Source organism: Panonychus citri, unplaced genomic scaffold, assembly GCF_014898815.1.
Source record: "Panonychus citri isolate SS breed McGregor unplaced genomic scaffold, ASM1489881v1 Contig00144, whole genome shotgun sequence".
NCBI lineage: Eukaryota > Metazoa > Arthropoda > Arachnida > Trombidiformes > Tetranychidae > Panonychus > Panonychus citri.
The window spans coordinates 139,629-155,269 of NW_026515549.1; the positions used below are offsets into that span (position 1 = coordinate 139,629).

At 33.5% G+C, this 15,641-nt stretch overlaps 5 protein-coding genes across 6 annotated transcripts; 2 read left to right on the top strand and 3 right to left on the bottom strand.

The window, feature by feature from the left end:
• The first annotated feature begins 700 nt into the window (after nucleotides 1-700).
• LOC128396502 (YLP motif-containing protein 1-like) lies at nucleotides 701-7,788 on the top strand. 2 transcript variants are annotated; one of them, XR_008326801.1, is made up of 9 exons: nucleotides 701-1,684; nucleotides 1,959-2,484; nucleotides 2,587-3,691; nucleotides 3,778-4,909; nucleotides 4,973-5,107; nucleotides 5,374-5,425; nucleotides 5,486-5,583; nucleotides 5,697-6,365; nucleotides 6,435-7,788. XR_008326801.1 is itself a non-coding variant. In XM_053357093.1 (8 exons), exons 2-8 carry the CDS (start codon nucleotides 1,965-1,967, stop codon nucleotides 5,832-5,834), a joined length of 3,180 nt encoding a protein of 1,059 aa, XP_053213068.1. In that variant the 5' UTR covers nucleotides 701-1,684; nucleotides 1,959-1,964; the 3' UTR covers nucleotides 5,835-7,788. The 2 variants fall into 2 exon arrangements, 1 of the variants encoding a protein (XP_053213068.1); XM_053357093.1 differs by having other exon boundaries at nucleotides 5,697-7,788.
• A 743-nt stretch (nucleotides 7,789-8,531) lies between these two features.
• Nucleotides 8,532-9,783, bottom strand: LOC128396511 (SH3 domain-binding glutamic acid-rich protein homolog). The gene is made up of 3 exons (XM_053357105.1): nucleotides 9,598-9,783; nucleotides 9,250-9,432; nucleotides 8,532-8,780 (listed from the first exon to the last, which is right to left on the bottom strand). The coding sequence occupies exons 1-3, from the start codon at nucleotides 9,640-9,642 to the stop codon at nucleotides 8,640-8,642; spliced, it is 369 nt and encodes a 122-aa protein (XP_053213080.1). The 5' UTR covers nucleotides 9,643-9,783; the 3' UTR covers nucleotides 8,532-8,639.
• A 146-nt stretch (nucleotides 9,784-9,929) lies between these two features.
• LOC128396512 (uncharacterized) lies at nucleotides 9,930-10,835 on the bottom strand. Its single transcript, XM_053357106.1, has 3 exons — nucleotides 10,613-10,835; nucleotides 10,372-10,483; nucleotides 9,930-10,192 (listed from the first exon to the last, which is right to left on the bottom strand). Exons 1-3 carry the CDS (start codon nucleotides 10,693-10,695, stop codon nucleotides 10,034-10,036), a joined length of 354 nt encoding a protein of 117 aa, XP_053213081.1. The 5' UTR covers nucleotides 10,696-10,835; the 3' UTR covers nucleotides 9,930-10,033.
• A 28-nt stretch (nucleotides 10,836-10,863) lies between these two features.
• Nucleotides 10,864-12,065, top strand: LOC128396508 (eukaryotic translation initiation factor 2 subunit 1-like). The gene has a single exon (XM_053357101.1). The coding sequence runs from the start codon at nucleotides 10,953-10,955 to the stop codon at nucleotides 11,964-11,966; it is 1,014 nt and encodes a 337-aa protein (XP_053213076.1). The 5' UTR covers nucleotides 10,864-10,952; the 3' UTR covers nucleotides 11,967-12,065.
• LOC128396506 (phosphatidylserine synthase-like) lies at nucleotides 12,047-15,576 on the bottom strand. Its single transcript, XM_053357099.1, has 4 exons — nucleotides 14,917-15,576; nucleotides 14,540-14,850; nucleotides 14,005-14,425; nucleotides 12,047-13,928 (listed from the first exon to the last, which is right to left on the bottom strand). Exons 1-4 carry the CDS (start codon nucleotides 15,409-15,411, stop codon nucleotides 13,836-13,838), a joined length of 1,320 nt encoding a protein of 439 aa, XP_053213074.1. The 5' UTR covers nucleotides 15,412-15,576; the 3' UTR covers nucleotides 12,047-13,835.
• Between the last annotated feature and the right edge of the window lie 65 nt (nucleotides 15,577-15,641).

Genomic DNA, 15,641 nt, shown 5'->3' on the forward strand with positions numbered 1-15,641 from the left:
TTATTGACCAGTAGTTTACTTGAGCTAATTTGTTAGCAGGTAGAGTCTAACACAGTATGTCTTACAAAGATCGAAATAATTCGATGGTCAAATTTTTACATCGAGATAAGAAAATCCTTTCATGTACGAATATGAGGCATTTTGTTTGATTGAATTGAGAACTTTGAAGGCAAAATCGAACAGAATTCAATTCAATAAGCGTTGACTGATCTTACAATAAATCAATTGTTTGATGTTGTTTTCTCTATTAATATCAAGAGCTATTATTTTGAAATGGATTAAAGTATTTGAAAAGTTAAAACCAAAGATTAATTTGATGAGAAAAGTAACAATAAAGATTAATAATCAGTTGAATTAATTTTACTTTTGTTTCATGAAGAAATTTCTTAAGCTGTTGATCGTTCCCGTCCCAATATGAATAGAGTCATAGTACTGATTCGATTTGTTCAATATTATTCAATTAATTTTATTAAAGTACAAAGTTATCTTTGACTATTTTCCGTTCAAAGTTATGACTGAATTAAACTCGAAATACAAAATGAAAGCTTAATCAAAGGCTAAACCAATTAGAAACTTTTTCCGAGTCCAAATTTGTCTTTACATTTCAATACTTGAATTAAAATCTCTTTTCGCCATTGAAACTAAACTTTTATGTGGTTTTTAGTAATAATCTTTGAAAACAGAGAAACATACGATTAGATCTAATTGTTAAACCACAATCAAATTTACTATCAAATTAGATTAAAATTAGTTGAAACCACATAATCTGTACACTTAAAGTTAATTAATTATGTGTGTCTTGAGATTTAGTCTGTTTTTAAGCATTTTGATTGATTCCAATTGAACTCCAAGTTTATCTTTTCCATATTTGATTGATGATTTGCAAATGACTAGATGATAGTATCTTTAGATTTAGTCAAAGCTTCGAGAGCTGAATTCAATGCAAGAAAACTAAGGTGAGTTGAAACCTCAGTAAATTTCAAATTCAAAATCTACGAAAGATGAATAAAAGAAAATGAAACAAAAGCAACGTGATTAATACTGATTCTCATTTACCATGATATTTACTATTAAAACTCGAACTTTTGTGCAGTTTATAACTGGTAGATCTAAACTAGAGAGACTTAAAAATATTATCATGTTGAAATATAATATAACTCAAACCTCAGTAAATTTCGTATTCTAAATCTACTGTATTAGTTATTGTGCATTTATGGCTCGAATTTGAAGTTTTTTAAAGATTTTATCGAAAATGAGATCGATTAAATAGTTTATAGATTATTTGTAGCTCGATTATTTTTCACCCATTTGATCGATCATTCAATCGATTGCATCAAACGATTTTTTGTTCAATCGGCTTGTCAGTTACATTTTTTTGTTTGTTGATGATTTATATTCCCAGTTTAAACCATTTTCATCGAATTTAATAATTAAAACAATTGTTATAACAAACTAAGTGAACTGAGGACACTCATCTCCTGTCGCTGTGAATACCTAGAGTCTCTCTCATAACATTTATCGCTTCATCGGCTATCAAGCAAAAATTTTTTACTTCATCATTTACTTTGAGCAGAAAACAGTAAATTTAATATTCCAAATAAATTCATATTTATCGGTGCAATTATTTTCCACCATCGATAGATAATTTTATTGATACTGACCGACCAGTAAATGTATAAAAAAGGTAAAGTATTTCATTGGCTCTGTGTGATCAAATATTATCTGGCCATTCACTTTGTTGCTACTGAGATTTAAGATTTTTCCGTGAAGTGAAAGCCTCATAATGTATTCGTCTCCTGGTTAAATAGTATCAATAGTTATTACTTTTGAAAAGCTTCTCGACATCATCAGAGATAATGTCACGATCTATAATGGTCTTCGTATATTGTTGCCACCAGTTGATAGCAATTGTACTAATCAGACGATGATTATAAATTTATTTCTCTTTTCTGTTTCAGGGACCAATGGCTTCAACCAACATGATTGACGAGTTTGAAGATCCGAATTGGGTTGATTATCTTAATCCAACACAACAAAAGGTTTTGAGTGATCTTAAAAATCAGCAACAAGAATTTGATATTCAATACCTTGAATGGCAACGGGAACTGGAAGCTTGGAGAAAAGCTAATATCAATTATAGTGATCCCAAATCTTATCGAGAATATGGTCAACAATGGGAAGAATGGAAAAATAAACTATTGGCCCAAAAAGATCAGATGCAAAGGCTTTACAAATTAACACTAATTCAGTTGAAATCACAAGCATCGAATCAAAAGGAGCAGAAAAGACAAAGTATCCAAAATGTTAACCAATTACCACCACCGCAACCAAATTATGCTCCTTCTAATCCTCAGGTGATATCACAACCTGCTCACTTTTATAATCAATACCAATCTTTCAATCGTCCGGTTGACCCAAGTTCTCATTATTTTACTGGTCAAAGGCTACCAACTGCTGTGCCATATCAACCAAGATTCACACCAAGTAAATTGATTCTTTCATAAGGATTCCATTTCTTTCTGATTCCATTTATAATCATTTCTCATGGGTGATAATTGTTTTTTTTCCTCATTTCTTTGCGTTTAGTGGTTCCTCCACAACATGTCTATCCAGGATCTATACCCTTACATTTGATGAATGCAAATACTCAAATGGCTCAGTCTCAGATTCACCCAACTCAACCCATTCATTCAAATCTACCACAAACTAATTCTGGATTGATTAGTGCTCCAGGGCAGCTTAATTTACAGGCTTGGAATGCACGTCTACATGCCCCAGTCATGTATCCTCATCTGCTTGCTGCTCCACCACCACCACCTCCTCCACCGCCGCCACCACCACCTCCTCCTCCACCACCGCCTCCACCATCAACATCATCATCATCAATGTCAACTCAATCGGTGTCGGTTGAATCAAAAGATAAACCTCCAAAATCCCAACCACCAGCATCCGACAAATCACAATATTCATCCTCATCTACTAATAACATGGATGATATTGTTAAACGAGCTAGTCAAAAGATTCCTGGTCTTGGAAAATATTTAGATAATGATGATTTGGATAATGATTCTCACTCCAAAAAAACTTTGCCAACAATTGATCTTACAGGAGAGACACCGACGCGTTTAGATACTGGTTGTTCAAATGAAAATGTCCTGAACCTTTCTAAGAATTCAGGTACTTGTTCTAACCAAGATTCTCTTGAGAGAAGAAAAACAAATGAAAGTGTTCACAGTACTGAAAGAAAAGCTCCCGAAAGTTTTGATAGATTATCATCAAGACGCGATCAACAAGATTATCCGAAGTTCAGAGAGTCACAAAACAGTTCAAATCAAAATGATTTAGTAAAAAAATCAAATTTGATCAGTGATAGTGACTCCGAAGAAGACATTCTGATAGAACAAGTTGTGAATGATAAACAAAATAAACCTTTTGATTTGACTGGAGTCATGAATCAAATGAAATCAATTAAACCAATTGATCAACAAGCTTCTCAACCATCAAATCTAGAAAATGATCACACCAACATTTTGAAGCACCAACAAAACGCTCAGCAACATCAATCAAGGACATTCCAAACCAGAGAAAAAATCAGCACCGAAGGTCTTACGACTATAATTGAACAAATTGATTCTAGTCCTCAGCGATCTCACCATTTCTCGAAAAATCAAACTCTTGGTGCCAGTCGAAGGTAAGAGTTTCTACTTTCATATTTTCGCGTTTTTTGTATTTGTGATCAATCAACCACTAATCTATTTTTAACTTCTCTTATTTTAGAGATGATAATCATGAAAGACATCACCCTGAGAGTTATCATAAAAATGACAATCAAATTTCTCGGTCAAGACCTGCTTATGTGGCCAAAACAATCCACTATGATCATGGGTCACCCTCAATCGTTGGTTCAACCTCGGAAGATCCTTCTAAGATGTTTAATCGATTTTCTTCACCTCAAACCTCGAATCAACCTGGAATACGCAATTTATCTCATCCATACATCTATCAGGGTCCACGAGGAGGGATTCGACAACCACCACCATTCAATCGTGGTCCTTCTCATGATTCACTGGCCGCTCAAGGTTTCAACTTCAGTTCGATGTCAAATCGGCCACCACTAAGACCGTCTTTCAATGAAAGACCGAGTTTTCGACCTCAGGCTAGAGGATCTCAGTTTACAGGCTCTCCTATTCCGCCTCAAAGACCCAATCAAGTTTATCCACCTACTCGTCTCTTACCACCAATCCAAAGACCTCAACGATTCGAGATACCAGTCAAAGAGCTCACCAATACAGACGAAGAGTATTATACTTCACCCCCATCAAAATTAGTATCTTTAGAAGAGCTACTTTATCCACCAACTCGTGATTTTAGACCTAAAAAGATCGTTATCATTTTGAGAGGTTTACCTGGCTCAGGTAAAACGCATCTTGCTAAACTGATCAGAGATAAAGAAGCTGAACATTGTGGCTCTGCGCCGAGAATACTTTCAATCGATGATTATTTTATGGTCGAAAAAGATATTGTTGTGACCGATGAGAATGGAAAACAGATAAAAGCTAAAGAGTTTGTTTACGAATATGAGGAATCTTTGGAAGAGAGTTATAGAGAAAGTCTCTTGAAAGCTTTCAAGAAAACAGCCGATGCTCCTTATTTCAAGTTCATTATTGTGGATGCGATAAATTGCTTAGTACCTCATTTTCACGAATTTCAGTCTCATGCATCTTCCAAAGGATTTACCGTCTATATTTGTGAAATGAATGACAAAGACCCGAAAAGTTGCGTTAAGATGAACGTTCATAATCGCTCATTGGCTGATATCAAAAAATTATCAGAAAAGTGGAATAAAACTCCAGAAAATTACATAAAACTCGAATTTATGAGTTTCTTAAACAAGATTTCACAAGAAGAGGTAAGCTTTCAGCTGATTAAGTTTAATGATTTGATTGGTTGCAATTTTTTATTTCTTATTAAGGCATTGGCATCTTCTTCCGAGTCAAATATGGTTGAAAAACGACAAAACCCTGAATCCCAAGAAGACGATATAATCAAGAAGAAACTTGCCTTAGGCGTAAATCCAAGTCGCGATGAAGTTGAGGCTAAAGAGAAGGTAAAATGCTAATCGATGTCAATGTTTAAATTTATACTTTCATAGTCGAATCTAAAATCGGAGGGTATTCTGAATGAAAAACTTGTTCTTGATTTAAAATTTTTCTGAATTTAATTCACTGGCACAATCCCAGTGGTTCTGATATAATTACTTTGCAATAATTCATTTGAAAAATTCATTGATACCGATGAATCTTTAGATTATTAAAACTGACACTTCCTGTCACTCCCTTTCCTTTACAAAACATTTAACTTATACAAATCCAGTCGAGCAAAAGTCGTTGGGAACAATTAGAAGAATCGTCGAAAGTAGATCATGGTGAGTAATCAAAATCGTAGCAATTTCAGCTCTCAATTCGAACTTACCTATTCTTCTTAGATCGATTGGACAGTTTCAAAGTGAAGCGTAAAATAACCATGGATGAATACTTACAATTACCTGATGATGATGACGATCATCAGCCCAACAAGAAGAGAGTGAGTATCAGAATGACTTTCGTACCTTAATTTTATTCTTAATTTTATTCCATATTTTAGTTTATTTGTTCCTTTACTGTTCGAGTATAACTAATAATCTTTTCTATCTTCAGGTTCGATGGGCTGATGTCGAAGAAAGAAAAAATCAACAAAAAATGAGAAATTTAGGTTTCGTTGTTGGTCAGAATTGGGAACGAGTTTTGGATCCTGATAATCCCGAAAGGGCTTTGAACAAAACTAAATATATTTGATGAAATTTAACCATTACGATTGGAAAATGATCTTTTTGATTTAGATACAAAGTACAATATATTTAACATGGTACATCTAAATCAATTAGTGAAGGTTATCAATCAAAATATTTGCTAATCGTGACAATTATTAGTCGTAACAAATTTTTAATCAATTCAGGTGTCGGTTGATATTATCTAATTTCAATTTTCTTACCAATCATTTTCATTCAATGTAACCATCACTCTATCAGTTTACCTCGTAATGTCGCGCGTGAATCAACTTGTATCCGTATTAATTTATTATTATTCAAATCATTTTACAACTGCAATGGGAAATACACTTAGATAACATAATATGCGATAACTTATATAAAAAATTTCTCATTCGAAGTTTCCTAATTTAATAACATTCCCTTAATGGTTATTAATAACAACTAATCCATTTCTATTGATTTGTTCTCATTACTCACTGAGTAATTCATTGAACTGAACTTCTTATTCTGTTCAAATATAATAAAACTTTTCGAATCATTGATTTCAACTTGTTTGGTAAGTTCACTCTTATATCAATTAATCAGCTATACGTGATAATAATTAAACGATTATTTATTTTCACAGATTTTTACATTGATCGCTTGATTGGCCAATTTTATTACCATTGATGCAACATTTGGGTAGAAAAATTATTGGTTGGCTTGATCATAAGAGGAGTCGAACGGGCTTGATAGTTACCAATCCTGGTGTTTGATATCAATTTTTCTATCAAATGGCTAATTAAGATAAACGATCAATATTTACTTAGATGAGTTTATATTATGTCAAAAAAGTTAACTGGTATCCTTTAAGACTTAGATATCGCGTTCAAAGGTCTTGATATGACTTTTGGTATCTTGAGGTGAGATAATATCTTTCCTAACATTGTGGTGGTCGTAACGATTACCTTGGAAATAAAAAACTCTTTCCATGCTTTGAGTCATCGATTGATTTGATTCAATTTAAATTAAAGAAAAACAAAATCTCACATTGTAGAGTGACAACGAAGTCGAATGAGTTTTCGATGTATAAATCATGACATCAAACACTCGACGTTTAAACAACTTTTTGACAAGACCTGTTCGAAATTTTCTAAATGTCTGAACTTCTTTTTGTACTTGTCAAAAAAATACGAAACTCCAGCAAGAAAAAGGCTCATCAATGAAGAAAATTCTGAAAATCTTATCATGGAGGCAAAAAATTCATTAGTTTTTATGAAAAAGATCCTCTCTTACGAATGCAAATACTGTTCGAAGGAGTAAAGAAACGATACAAAGTAATATTGATAGTATTCTTTTGATGGTCAGTCATAGTGTTTTTGAGTTTCTCAAGACATTTTTGTCCTTAGATAATTTTGATTTAACTGATAAAATAAGACGAAATTAATGTCTACATAGACTTAAAAAAGAGATTGTATCAGAAATTCGAGATTTTAAATGAGAGGTAATAGTGAGAACCGTCTTGATCTGTTTGCATAAAATCAACATTACATTTCAGCTAAAGTCGCGAAAGACTTTTAATAGTTCAAAGGTTTCATGTTAACTCGAAATTTAAGAAAGTTTTAGGTGGAATATTTCACGATTATTTTACTTTGGATCCTTTTTATGAACTTTAAGATTATCTATTGATTTTGGTAATAAAATTGGAGACAATTTCATCTGGATAATTACTCGCAAGAGATCAAGATACTATCGTTTACCTATTGATCTAACACCCTTTAGAATGAACATCATTGATCGTCACTTACAGTATATTGATGATTTAATGTGCATATGATTAATGAGCATTAGAATAGTAACTAAATTGATTGCGACCTTTCAAGTGATTTAACGAGACACGAGATTAACCGAACCAAATTATTGACAAAACTAAACTCCATTGTTTCTGCTATTCATAATTTTTCGATTCTCTGCAATCTTGAGATACTGAAGACTTTTATTTCCATTGGATAACTTCAATCAATCAATGAGTTAACTAGGTACACTTAAATTTATTCTTGAAAAAACTTAATAAAACTAAAGTTTAGGAAAATCTAGAATATCAATGGAAAGAACTACAAAATCTTCTGATTAAATTTTTCTCATGAGTATTTTTTGCTTTCATTTCCTGCCAGTTATTTATGTTTATATCTTCATAATAGCAAAAATCTAAATAAACAATTAATATTCTCACGAATCGTAATTTTATTTTCAATATATTTGTAGATAAAAATTAGTGCTTACTGAACAGTCAGTGTTATGTCTGTTCAATTTTATTAGTTAAAGTCTAACAAAGAGCGACATCGTTTCAATGGCCAAATTTTTACCTTAATTTAAGAGATACCTTTCATGTTCGAATAGTAAAGACTCAAAATTGCAAAATTTTTACTTAATTTCTGACTTGGTAATTTCCAGCTTTTTATTGTTCCTTTTTCCTTCCGATTATTTATGTCTCTATCTTGACAAAAGTTAACATTCAAATGAACTATTAATCGCGGCTATCAATAATCACCATTTTATTTTAAGTATATTCATAGTTAACGATAAGTGATTACTGTATAGTGAGTTTTTTTATGTTTTGTCTCATTTCATAGATTTTTCTTAAGTTTATTCTTAAATCTGAAGACCAAAGATGTACAGTGTAGGTTAGATTCAAATTGTTTCTCGGCCTTTGGTCCTCATAAATGAAAGCTGGTCAGGCATATTGACAAATTTTGAAATTTCGCTTTTAATTGTTCATCATATTGACTCGTGTCTTGTTTAATGATTTGGATATAATTTGGGGTAGAACAATTGTTTTCATAGATTTAATTTATTCCTCTTTGGTTTCCGTTACTTGTTCCTCATCTTCAGTTGATTCTTTCGACTTTTCTATTGTCGAACTGGACATCTTAATTTTTAAAAACTCTGGCAGAGTATCCAATTCACTGGCAGTTTCGAAGTCAATCCAATCCTGAACAAACAGAAATTTGACATGATTAGACTTTTAATGTCTATTGAAATAATCGTAATCAATTCAGCAAGCTGCGGAAATTAGAGAATGAAACAAGCAAAGGAAATCCTTTTGTTTCGAGCTTAGTGTTATCATTTAGTAATTTAATCTCTAGATAAAGCATAACCAGATTCGATATAAAAAACTGTAAACTCATTTTGTCCAAATAAAGTCACTATGAACATATCAAATTCAATAGATGGATGAAACAAAAATTAACGATTAATTGTAAGTGACTAATTCGGGGAACTTTTTCCTAGTTCCGTAATAAAGTAAAAAGTAATAAACAAAATGATATCAACTGAATTAAGAATTAAGTAAATAGTGTTGATCGAAGATCTTCATTCTAAGAAAAATTGATTAAAAGTTGCGATTCAAATTAACTCAAAAAATTCACAACCAATTCTGATTATCTGGATAATTTACTTACTCCACAATATTGATCATCGTTGAAGAACTGAGGAGGAAGAGCAGGTTGGTCACTTCTCTGCTTACAAATTTCCTTCATTCGTTGTTTCTCCTCCTCAAATCCTGGTTCGGTCACATCGATTTTCTCATATTCAATTCTAAACGAGTCAAGAATGAACTGTGCCCGTTGCTGGTGTTTCTTGACCTGAAATAAGGTAGCAAATAAGAATACGATTAATTGAAGAATGAAAATCAATGAAAATCAAAATTTAGAAACACATTCAACTTGAATCCGAAGAATAGGAAAAAAAAGGTAAACAAAAAGGTACAAGTGAAAGAATGGGAATGATCAAGACAATTAGTTAATTACCTCTTTACTTGCAGAGATTCCGCTCACGTAAATTTTAACACCCATGCTTGAGATTGACAGTTAATCGATAATTAGATGAGTTGAAAGAAGAAAATTGCAAAACAATAATAAAGAAACAAAATGTCGAAGGAAAAATGTGATGTGAATGAAGAGTAAAAATAGAAGAGAAAATGAATGAAAGGTGAACAGTGCTGCTTCTCCATAGAAACTAAACATTCACTCTGACGAGTGAATGTCTTGCCACTCAGGCTGTTCATCTTTTCCCTTTTTGGTTCTACTCAAATTGTAATAATAGAATTAAATAGATGAAAATTTTAATCAGACAAGTTCAATTCTACTGAATGGTGTCTCTTTTATTTACAAATGCTTTTTAATTGGTTTGCTAAATTCGTGATAAATGCAGTCACGTTACATTTGTTCAATGAATTTTAATGATTCAATCTTCATCTTCAAATTTAGCAGTTCGATCCAAACTAGCGATGAAATGAGCTGCATATCGGTGTTTCGGTGGCACTACATGTGTTTTCCACATGAAATCGTCCCAATAATCAGGTTTCGCTTTGCCGACATGCTGCAAATAGGCCGTTTCTTGGTCCTAAATGGGAGAGAAATTTAAGTTATTGAATTAGAAGTAAACCAAACAATGGAACATAAGCACAATTAGTTGACTCACTTAATGATCATTCTTTCATCAGATTTCTCAAAAGAAATCCAATAAAAAAATGAAACAATAAAATCAAATGAGTCAGTTGCCGAAAATTAATGAATTCTTACCTTTGTTATGTAAGGTTTGGCTAAGACATTCATTGCTCTTTGGGTGCCTGATAATTCATAGAAAAAATCAACTTTATGACCTGTTCGAACTGGCGGAACCCATCGCGTTTTCCTGTGAATAAATTAAATCGAGAATAAACTAAATTAGTGTTGAATTTTCAATAACATAAAAGGAAAACAAGAGCCAAAGATATGAAAATAAAACGAATCATTTCAATTCTAATTATCAACAATCACTTACCCTGAGGTCAAAGATCCAGGATACTTCGGAATATAACCAATAAAGGCTCCTTTCCACTTAGACAGAGAGCAAGTTAATCTCATTGTTGAACAATTTAATTCACATAAATTGAGTCAAAAGGCTGAGAAGAAAACAAACTAATGATAAATTGGTGACTCCAAATGATTCATTTTTTTATTTTCTCTTTTGAAAAGAAACAAAATCGCGGCGATAAAACTGAAGAGAAATAAGAAAACCAGGTGGCTCTTTTATCTTACATATGTGATTTCCGTTCAACAATTTTTGTTTCCGTTTGTTAATTAGTTATCAATTTAAACTAATTGAATTGTTTTTGAGTAAAATGCCGAATTTAAGTTGTAGATTTTACAAACAAAAGTTCCCTGAAGTGGAAGATGTTGTCGTGGCAATGGTTCGGCGAGTCGCCGAAATGGGAGCTTATGTGGACCTTTTGGAATATAAAAACATTGAAGGAATGATCCTTTTGTCGGAATTGTCTCGGCGTAGGATCCGTTCCATCAACAAACTGATCAGAATTGGAAGAAGTGAGTGTGTAGTTGTGATTCGAGTGGACAAGGATAAGGGGTACATCGATTTGTCCAAACGTCGAGTCTCGCCCGAAGACATTGTTCGGTGTGAAGAAAAATATGCCAAAGGTAAAGCTGTTAACAGTATTTTACGTCATGTGGCCGAGATTCTGGGCTACACTACGGACGGAGAACTAGAGAATCTCTATGAAAGGACGGCCTGGTACTTTGACGAGAAACACAAGAAACAAGGTTGTGCTTTTGACTTCTTCAAACTCGCTGTTAACGATTCAAGTGTCTTGGATGAATGTGATCTTGACGAGAAGACCAGAGATGCTCTTCTCACCCACATCAAAAGGAAATTGACTCCTCAAGCGGTGAAAGTGAGAGCGGACATTGATGTGGGCTGTTGTACCTACGAGGGAATCGATGCCGTGAAAGTGGCTCTCAGAGCTGGAATCGCTTGTGGAAGTGCCGAAATGCCAATCAAAATTAATTTAATTGCCCCTCCGTCTTATGTGGTGACCACTCACACGATGGAGAGAGAAATTGGTCTGGCTTTACTGGACAAAGCGCTGACAGAAATAGAAGAATCAATTAAAAAGGCTGGTGGAATCTTTTCAATTAAACAAGCACCGAAGGTCGTCACTGATCTGGATGATCAAGAATTACAGAAGAAACTGGAAAGATTGGAACAAATGAATGAAGAAGTGCCTGGAGATGATGATTATGAGGAAGATGAAGATGGTGAAAGTGAAAGTGGTGGTGATGATCCAGGAGATGGTCCAATCATTTCTAAATCAGATAACAACAAGAAACAAGAAGATTGATTCATACTCACCCTAGTTATCACATCAACTGTAAATAGTGTAATTTAATAATCATGTAAAAATTTGAGGGTCTAATTAAATGAAAGATAAAAAACTAAAGGATCTTTTATTCAAAATTCAAAATTTGATTTATAGATTGAAATTAAATCAATTGGTTGGTGTTGAATCGGTTGAATCAATTGGATAATCTTGATCGCCTGGATCATCATGATAATCTAAGTCATTTTGGTTTAAATTGTGGAAATAAAAATCTAAAACTTGGCGGGAAAAATCTGGTGAAAATTTACTCAACACTTCGAGTGTGTCGGTTAGATCAGAATCTCTTCCAATTACTGGGACTAGAGATCCGCCGGTTCCCCACTGGTACATTACTCCCGACACTCCTTTCAGACCACGACTGATGTTTGTGAAACCAACACCCACATCTTTAACCTCGTCACCGATGAATTTGATTCCATCGCCAATCGACTGGATACTATCACCGAACGTGGTCCCAGTTGCTCCTAAAATAGCGCCTTCGGTGCCTAAAACGACAGCCGCTGGAACAAGTAAATAAGTGGCAGCGTCGGAAGCTAATGATCGGTCATTCAAAGTTGATTCGGCTGAAGACTCTGGTGTTGGTCGAGCGATGACTTGGAACAATTGACAATTGATTAAAAATAAAACACTTAAATAAATGTCTTTCATTGTGTCGGTTAAAAGCATTAATGACAAGAGTTCAAAAAAAAAGAAATTAAATTTGATTATTTGTTGATTTAACTTTGAGAGAATCAATTTAAACCAATTAACCAGAAGTCGCCACTAGTAAAGCAATCGAATTAATTTTAATTCGTTTCAATGAAATAATTTCGCTAATTGTTGAGTAACTCGGGAGGACGAATAGAAATACAAACAGAAAAGACTGAGATAAATTCTAATTCTATTAAACTTTATTTCGATTGAAAATCTCGTTCAATGAATAAATTTCACAATGAAAATCAACGAATTTAATTTAGATGCAAAATAAAGTTTCCAACAAGATCGCGATAACATTCATTCATTATCTCGACTAATTACTTGTGTAACCATAAATATTAATCTCTGCTTAATTACCTGGTTTGTTTCATAACGATTCATCATCAATAAATCGTAATAAAGAAGAAGAAATGAAATCAAGTTAATTTCAGTGAATTATTTGCTCCATTTCTGATTAAACCATATCGTCAATTGATTGATTGTTAATCCTTAGAAAGTCACACCCCTTGAAATTCAGCCCACGGTATCGCCATTGACAATCTTTAATCGTGTTAGTATCAAACAGATTATCGAGATTAAAATCAATGTTAAATAAACTCGACAGTTTTCAATTCGTGATCTTTGGACTGCCATTAACAAGATCGTCGATAATGAATTAGCAAAGTGATTACAACCCAAAGATCCATGACTGGTGATGTGGAATCATTTCCAATGGTTACAAAGAGGATTAAAGTTAAAAATCGGAAGATGCTTAGCAAAGTGTTTTATTGATTAGAAAGTTTTGATCAGCTAATCACAAGGTTGAAGTAATTGTTTGAGAGACAAGCTCGATTGGTATTAACTCTTAGAAGCACACTCTGTATCTATTACAATGTAATTATTTGCTTTAAAATGGCCTCGTCAATTTATTGTTTCATCGAGAATAATAAATATGTTTCCATTGGCTTGATTCCATTTATGTCGAAGATGAAATTGTTATTAATTCCTATTGATGGACTACTCAGTGGTATAAACAAGATTAGTGATTAGCAAAAAATAGTAACGCATCTACAATGGTCTGAGTAGATTGTTGACATCGAAAAGAACCAATTGAGTCCAAAAGTTTTCAAAGTTGAATTGACTTTATTCCGTTAATCATCTGTCTTTTCTAGTTGAATGGTCTTCATTTTTGGTGTTTAATTTACTCCACCAAACTCCTAAGGATACACAGACTATACTAAGGAAAAACTGGAAAGAGACAAAATCTCAGGGTAAGTGAGTGTAACAAACTATCGATTAAATGTTTCTATTTGATTTAACATACCTGTATGATTATCCAGATGACTATGTTTCTGATCTGAGTTTGAGCGAATAAGTCAAGCCCGAATCTAATACAGATGATCAGTTCTAGGAACATGATAGCTCCAAACACCCAACACTGGCTTCCTACCCGTTTGCATCGAGCGTCGACAACGTAAACATAATACTGTCTAAGACTCGGGGCTACAATCAAAGCGATCATCGCAAGACGGCCAATACTAAGAGGATGACCGGGAGGTATTTCGAAAATGTGCTTCAAAAAAAATGTATTCAACTCTGTAATTTGCCAATAAATGACTAGTTGAGTGACAGCTAAATATCTAACATATGTACACGAAGGATCGAGCCATTTCATGCTGGTCCAGGTTTCAGGAGTAAATTGAAGGACAGCTCGTTTGATTTTGCCTTTAGTTGATGTGATGTTTCTGTAAAAATGAAAGATGAGAAAAGGAAATTAGATAATGCAACTCAAATTAACATGCAAGCAGAATTAATCATCAATCTCCGATTTAGATTTAGATTTCTGTAGGTTAACTTACTTTATACTTTCCCATTGGTACTTTCTCATTTCTAATTTTCTACAAATATACATTCCAAGCCAGATACCAGCCCCATTGCAGATGAGAACGTCCAAAATAAGAGCGTCCCACCAACACTCAATGAAATTTGGTAGTAGATGAGAAAAGGCCATTTCAGTGATTTCCCAAGTTACACTAATTAACCAACTAACTCCATAGTGACGAATCAACATGGCCTTTAATGTCCACCCAAAAAAGTGTCCCAATGCGAAAACATCTAAATGACTCCAAATTCTTTCGATGGAAACATCAGAACAGTTGATACCATACTCCTGAAAGATTATTAGCGAGATTTTCGTTTAATTTTGAAAAATTTGCTAATCAGAATAAGAACTTACCCTCTCGCTGTCTATAGTGAATCCTTCGAGATCAGGGAAAACCCATTCCAACATATACTTTACCGTATCATAATTTTGAAATAAGATGAAAACTAGAGCCATTAAGTAAAGGACACTGAGACCAAAAACCATTCGCCAGATCAGCGGATGGGGTCGAGTAAATGGCCCATTAGGGAAGGCGAGAGTACTTATGACCAGTGAAAGAAAAATGATGAACTTGACACCAGCCCAAACATTGTTCGCTAGACTCTCCTCTGTATCACGAGTGAAAGCAAAATAAATTATGGGAATAAATGTGAATGTCAACAATGTGATCGTATGAGGTTTGTAGAAAAATTCAAGTTGAATATTAGCAACTTGACGATCGTTAATCGAGTAAAACAAAGCATCTTGAGCATCAACAGTATCTTCCCCACCATCGGGATCAGCCGATTCACTGCCTGATGATTTCAACCTCGTCAATATTGGCGATTTCTTTGGCGATGAGGGAAACATAGAAGTCCAATTGACAAACACCAAGAGTAATAAATATAAATACAAAAAGAGCTAGAAAAGTATAACAAGAATCACAAGTAAATTGATTAATAGTTTTAATTACAAAAGACAAACATTGAGATTGAACATTGAAATTCAATGATTGAATGTTAACAACTGAAGAAACATCAATGTTATTATAAGTTCACTTTCCTCTTCAAATCAATGTATCGACATCGATATCGATCTTT